At 34.7% G+C, this 6,463-nt stretch overlaps 1 protein-coding gene across 2 annotated transcripts; it reads right to left on the bottom strand.

Moving 5' to 3' along the window:
- Positions 1–1,335: 1,335 nt before the first annotated feature.
- pold4 (DNA polymerase delta 4, accessory subunit) lies at positions 1,336–6,111 on the bottom strand. 2 transcript variants are annotated; one of them, XM_032563265.1, is made up of 5 exons: positions 5,967–6,111; positions 3,884–3,998; positions 2,647–2,730; positions 2,417–2,528; positions 1,336–1,929 (listed from the first exon to the last, which is right to left on the bottom strand). In XM_032563265.1, the coding sequence occupies exons 2-5, from the start codon at positions 3,987–3,989 to the stop codon at positions 1,905–1,907; spliced, it is 327 nt and encodes a 108-aa protein (XP_032419156.1). In that variant the 5' UTR covers positions 3,990–3,998; positions 5,967–6,111; the 3' UTR covers positions 1,336–1,904. The 2 variants fall into 2 exon arrangements, with proteins under 2 accessions (XP_032419156.1, XP_032419157.1); XM_032563266.1 differs by lacking the exon at positions 1,336–1,929 and adding an exon at positions 1,939–2,381 and having other exon boundaries at positions 2,414–2,528.
- Between the last annotated feature and the right edge of the window lie 352 nt (positions 6,112–6,463).

Genomic DNA, 6,463 nt, shown 5'->3' with positions numbered 1-6,463 from the left:
TATTACCAGGATAAAGTCATATTTTTATTCTGGTGATACCAGAATAAAGATGAAATAATATGAGAATTGCCATAACAATGCGAGAGTAAAGTTGGAACAGTCACAATAAAATGAAAATAAAGTCGGAACTTCACCATCACGAAGTCGAAATGATACTTAACAAAGCTCTTTTGACGGAAAACAACAAGAGTATAAAGACGTTATGCAACGTTCAGCAGCAGGATTAACTGCTGAGACGTAGAGTTACTGCGGTACGTCCCGGTTCTGTCCATCTGGACCCACAACATGAAGCCTCATCTCTCTGGTTCAAATTGAGATTAAGGTGGAGAAGTGGGGATTCCTGAAGGTGACAATTTGACAACATTTAAATCCCAGAAACGCAACATGAGAGTAAAGCCGTCAGACGCTCTGCTGCCCCCTTCTGGTTGAGTAGAGAACTGATGTCTGAGAGTTTGTAGAAACTGGTGACATTTACTTGAGTAATTATTTGAAAAACAAATTACCTTTAGGAGTATTTTTAGTGTGCAGTACTTTGAGTAATTATATTTTAATGTATTTCTATTTTTACTTGAGTAAAATGTCTAGCTTTTCTACCCACTGAATGAAAAACAAACATGTTTTAACCAAAGATTCACCAGATACACACCTGCAGCTTTTATTCAAGTTTTATAAGTGTTTTTATTGAAAGAAACTCATTTGGAAAAAATTTATTTTGTCTGTTATTTATATGAATTATTGTCGTTTTAGTCCTTAAAATATTAAAATTTCCTCTTAACTTGTATGTTGGTCTGTTTGATGATGTAATTTTTAAATATTAAATGATTGATAATTTTATCATTTATTCAGTAATTGAGTAGACTTTTAACCAAATATTATTTTACTCTTACTTCAGTCATTTCTTCAATGTTTACCTTTTACCAGAGTAAAATTTTTCGGTACCTTGCCCACCTCTCTGGGTGTCCTGCTATTCTTTTTATGTATTCTAACATTCACAACACGAAATAACTTAAAAGTCACCAATGAAAAATTGCTTTGACTCTGTTTAACTTATAATAAACAAATTAACTACATCTAAAAATGGACCAATGGCATACCGAGAAATCAGACCTTTCTACCTTCTTAACCAATCAGCGCTTACTCAGATCTATATCCAGCGAAAACCTGAGAAAGAAAGACACCGCCTCCGTCCAGCTTTCAACCAATCAGCGAGCGGTGCGACTGCTGACACTTACGTGACATGCATGTGAACCAATCAGCGTCACGGAAAGTCTGGCTAAAGTTATAGCCAACAGAGGGCGCCATTTTGAGCTCTTAAAAAAAAAAAGACAACAAAAAAAGTTTACACACAATTGGTTTTATTTATATTTTAAGCTGTAGCATCTGCAGCAAAATTATTCCTCACAATCAAAACTTCCCCTAATAACATTAAGTAAGTTATTTAAATGTGACTTTTATTTATTTTTAAACCAGTTACATCAATTTCTTTATCCCAGTATTCAACAGACTAAAATATTTTTTTTGTTAAAAAAAATATAGCGCAGATTAAAAAAAACATGCTGGCCCTGCTTCTCTTAACTTACAGGAATGTAAAAGAAAAAATTTACTTTGTTTTTAAATCACTTTATAAAAGGAAATGTGTGCCAATGTGATGACACCAAAGGAAAATAAATGAAAATATAACTGATGAATACAATTCCTGGGCATATTTTTTAAACAGTGGAAACTTCCATTATGGTATCGATCTTGTAATGCAAAAAAAAAAGATACATGGTAACCTTTTATTTAAAAAAAAAAAAAACAAGCAGAATGAGAGAAATAGCAAACATGGTGATAAAAACAACAAAATAAAAACATCCCTGACTTTCACAAAAGTCTGGATCTTTGTCCTCTTCATGATGTTTTCCTCAGAAAGGATATTCTCTCCAGAGGCTGAAAAAAAGACAGAAAGTGCAAAAACTCTGAATTTTCTACATGCAGGTATTATTTTCAGAAAAAGAACAGATTTCCAGTTTCTAATGCAGTTTTTCAGAATTAATTTAGGGAAGCTTCATTTACAGATAAATCTCACTGACGCTCAGATGGGTCTGCTGCCACCTACGGGACAAACCATGAATTGTTTTCATTTCTAGATCATTCTAGCTTTCTTACTAAAACACTAAGACTTTTAGGCATGTAACGTTTGCTTTTAAGTAATAACAGGAACCATTCCAGTGCCATTATGAGAATAAAATGTCTGAAAAACATCTACTAGCTTCTGGACTTTAGCTTAATAGATCTCAAATAAGAGGTGAGCTGTGACTAGTTTAAGACTTGTTTGAATGTTTCATTACGGTTATAACTTAAATGCAGTGATCAGAGGAAGCAAATGTGTGTGTGTGTGTGTGTGTGTGTGTGTGTGTGTGTGTGTGTGTGTCACCTCATGGAGTACTCGGGATCATCGTGTGTTTGCAGCAGCAGATCTTTGATTTCCTCAGGTGGGTTCAGGCCATGAAGCTTCGCTCTCTCCCACCTCTGCATCCTGCTGATGCCTTAAGACAGACCAGAATCGTTTAGTCGACAAAATACAACATACTAGATGTTTCATTTAGAATAAACTTTTTTTTTTTAATCACAGAGATTTATTTTAAGGCTTCTACTATTTACTACCTGTGCAGGGCCCAAATCTCCAGTCCAGGTCAAACTGTTTGAGCTGCTGCATCTCCTCCTCTCTGACAGGTGTAGTGACATCTTCTGTTCAAACCAGAAGATTCAGAAAGAACTGAGGACAGGTTTGCATCAAAACAAAAACAATAACAAATGTTTGCATAATGATGCAAGAACACATTCTCAAACATTAATAAACATTAAATTCTAATAAACATTTAACACTGAAACTGGAAGATATTTTAAATATTAAAAATAAAAAATAGAAACAACAAATACATTTAATTATAAAGTCTCCGTAAACAAAAGACTTATCATCCGGTTATGTTAGGACGGTAGAGAGAAAACAGAAAAATGATAAAACATGCAAGTGGAAATTATTGAATTTGTTTTAACTTGTGCGATTAATTGATTTATCGATGTGGTAAATAAGTGTTTTTTATTACATCAAATTTGAATGAGTTTTATCTTGCCAGTATATCTGACTTCTAATTAGTGCTGTATGCTTTTAATTTTTTATTTAGCATTTTCTGCTTAGTGTTGTTGTATAAGAGTTATTTTGTTTTCTCCAGTGGATTGACAACCTGTCCAGGGTGTACAACGCCTCTCGCCCGATGACAGCTGGAGATCGGCACCATCACCCCTCCCAACGCCAATGGGATAAGGGTGTAAGGAAATGGATGGATGGATGTTTTCTCCAAATAGTGCGGCACTTTGTTTTTCACGCAGCGTTGTTTCATGCTGGCAGCCCTTCCATGAGTCAAAAGGTGTGTTGATTTTAAAAAGTATCTACGTTTGTGTATATTTTATATGTTAATATGTTTATTTGGCCCAGACTTAAAGTAACATGAATGGAAACATTGTAAAATGATTGGTTACACAAATCTTAAGTTATATGTGTTTTAGCTCTTATGGCAGTGATATGTGGATTTCAATGCTATGATGAATGGAATGTGCTTTCTAAGGAATTAAATCTCATAAAACCATCAGTAAAGCTTCACTCTTGTTCGGAGTGGCATGCTACAGATGTATCGCTTATTGAGAGTATGATAGACTGATCTAGAATAACTGGAAGTTACCAAAACAAAGCTTTATTCTTTAAACAAAGCTATCATAAAAGATTTGATTAGCATTGCAGAACATATTGTTGACATAAATCTATGGAAACTAATTTGTAAAAATAATAAAAGTTCCCATTAGTTAATGCAAACAGCAGCTTAAACCACGAGCGCTGCCTCACCTTGCTGTGCTGGAGGAGGCGTGGGACTCTTCTTTCGCTTTCCCCCTCTCCTTGACTTCTTCATCACTTTAAATGAATCGGTTATCAGTCCACGTTTTGTTGTCATGGTGACGATCTAGAAAACACACATCAATGAAATTTACTGAAAACGGATTGGCTGTATGACTTAATAATCAGATTTGAATCATTTCATATTGACAGCTAGTTATAAACTTTACCAAAGAGCTCTATTGCCTGTCCCGTACTGTGATGCACCAAAATTATAGAAATCAGAGAAAAATGTAGAAGATTTGATTCCTTTTACAGGTTAGCAGCTGATTTGAGACAAATAAAGAAAATATCAAATGTAGAAATCAAATATTATTTCTTCATGTGATGTTTGGTATTGATTCAAAATTTGCTTTTCACTTGCTTTTGTTTACTAATATGTGATCTGCTCCTGTTTAAAATAATTCTGCTGATCAGATTGGTCAGACTGGTGAATCACTACTTTACCCAACATGTTTTTAAGTTAAATCAGGTATTTAGATTATCTAAATTATTTTTGTAAACTAAATTAACATTTCCAAACATAGACTGCTAGTTACTAGTTATTAGTCATTATATTAATGTGACTATAAATAGTTTCAGTATTGACTAATGTTGGCACAATATGATAATTGAATTTGCATTTGAAGCTTTAATTCTGAGAATAAATGTATTTTATAATATATTGTACTCTTTCATTTTAATGTGTTTAATTTAGGCTCTCTGAAAAATAGGATTTACCCCTCACAAAATGTAAAACTGTTAAAAAAATATTCTTGATATGATTTGTAACACATACAGATGCTACTAATTACTTGGTCAATTAATCTCTGAAACATTCTGTGCCAAATAGTTGAAAAACGTGTAAATAATGGAGTAAAATACAGAGTTCTGCTTTGATGCGCTGATACGGATAAAATACTTCAATAAAAGTAAACCAAGGTTTAATTTCCGGACATATGATCAAATAATTACGGAGCCCCTAAGGGGACATGGAGAGGAAAAAAAAAAGGAAAGAAATCCCGACTTATTATCTCGAGATCCCGACTTATTATCTCGAGATCCCGACTTATTATCTCGAGATCCCGACTTATTATCCCGACTTATTATCTCGAGATCCCGACTTATTATCCCGACTTATTATCTCGAGATCCCGACTTATTATCCCGACTTATTATCTCGAGATCCCGCGACATTTCTGAAAAATCGCGAGTTACTTTTTTTGGGGGGAAAGGCATGTTTTTATGCGGTAAACGTGGGGGAGTGTGTCTACATTGATTATGGAGGACGACTTATATCATTTTCTCCAGAGATGTCCCAGAGGAGGATATCATGCACATGCAATTTAGCGTACATCCATCGGTAACCGTGAAGCTGTCCAGAGGACTGTAGCTGGTTATTAATGAATTCTACCAAAACTGCCAAGTCGGAAAAGGACTTGCGCCGAATGAGTCCCCGCGCTCTGAAAACTCTCTTCAGATGTCTCTCACTAATACTAAATCCATGTCTGCTGTCAAGCACTGATTTAATGTGTTTATACTCAAGCCCAAGCTCGAAATAAAAATCTATATATCTACCCCATGGGTGGGTGTCCTCCATCACTGTGATTAGGTCGTTATGTACTGATGTCGGGATCTCGAGATAATAAGTCGGGATAATAAGTCGGGATCTCGAGATAATAAGTCGGGATTTCTTTCCTTTTTTTTTTCTCTCCATGTCCCCTTAGGGGCTCCGTAAATAATAAAACAGGGAGACGAAGGAATTCGTAATATTAATTATATAGCTTTCTATTAATCTTTTTAAATTTAAATTGCAGTTATTAAGGTAGTAGAGGGAAGATATTACGCTGCTACACTTTATTTTGTTTGAATCAGACTTTAGTTCCGCATTCATTTATTACAGCGTTATACTCCCGCTAACAGATGTCAGTAAAATGATTTAAATAATTATTTAGAAAACAATGAACGACGTGCATTTACGGCGAACACAAACAGATCCCGGATGTGCATCAGCACCGCTTTTAAGCTCAGCGTTAAGTTGTTTATTATGAACTTACCTCGTTATGTTCAGAATTTAAAAGATTTGTTAGTGTTTGTTCTCGGTTGTTAGTGTTTATGGCCCCACTTTTCTGCAGAGGAAACAAACCAAAACAATGACGCGTTTGAATTCTTCTTCTACGGTTCGCCTCGCCAGACCCACGCCTCTGCTGCCACCTGCTGGAATCCCCTGTGACTGCACAGAAGATTGTGCAGATAGAAGCTATTTACAGTATATTTAATTGGTGAAGAAAGATAACAGACAAATTGAATTCTTTAAAATACAAAGTAGTAATCTTTAAATAACTACACATTTTTGCATTCTTTTACTAGGAAAAAGCTATTTCCAAACATGTAGGGTGACCTAAGTCACACTTTTATTGGTCTGAATTGATAAAAGTATTTGCTTTTTTTCTAAAAAAATCGGACAAATTTGAAAAATATATGTTTTGGCCACAGTTTTCTTTCCAGCAAAAGAAAATTTGACCAATTTATTTGTTTAACTAAGCTATTAGAT

The sequence above is a fragment of the Xiphophorus hellerii genome, chromosome 5 (genome assembly GCF_003331165.1).
Source record: "Xiphophorus hellerii strain 12219 chromosome 5, Xiphophorus_hellerii-4.1, whole genome shotgun sequence".
Lineage (NCBI taxonomy): Eukaryota > Metazoa > Chordata > Actinopteri > Cyprinodontiformes > Poeciliidae > Xiphophorus > Xiphophorus hellerii.
The sequence above is the reverse complement of the archived record's forward strand: the minus strand, read 5'-3'. Positions and strand labels throughout refer to the sequence as shown.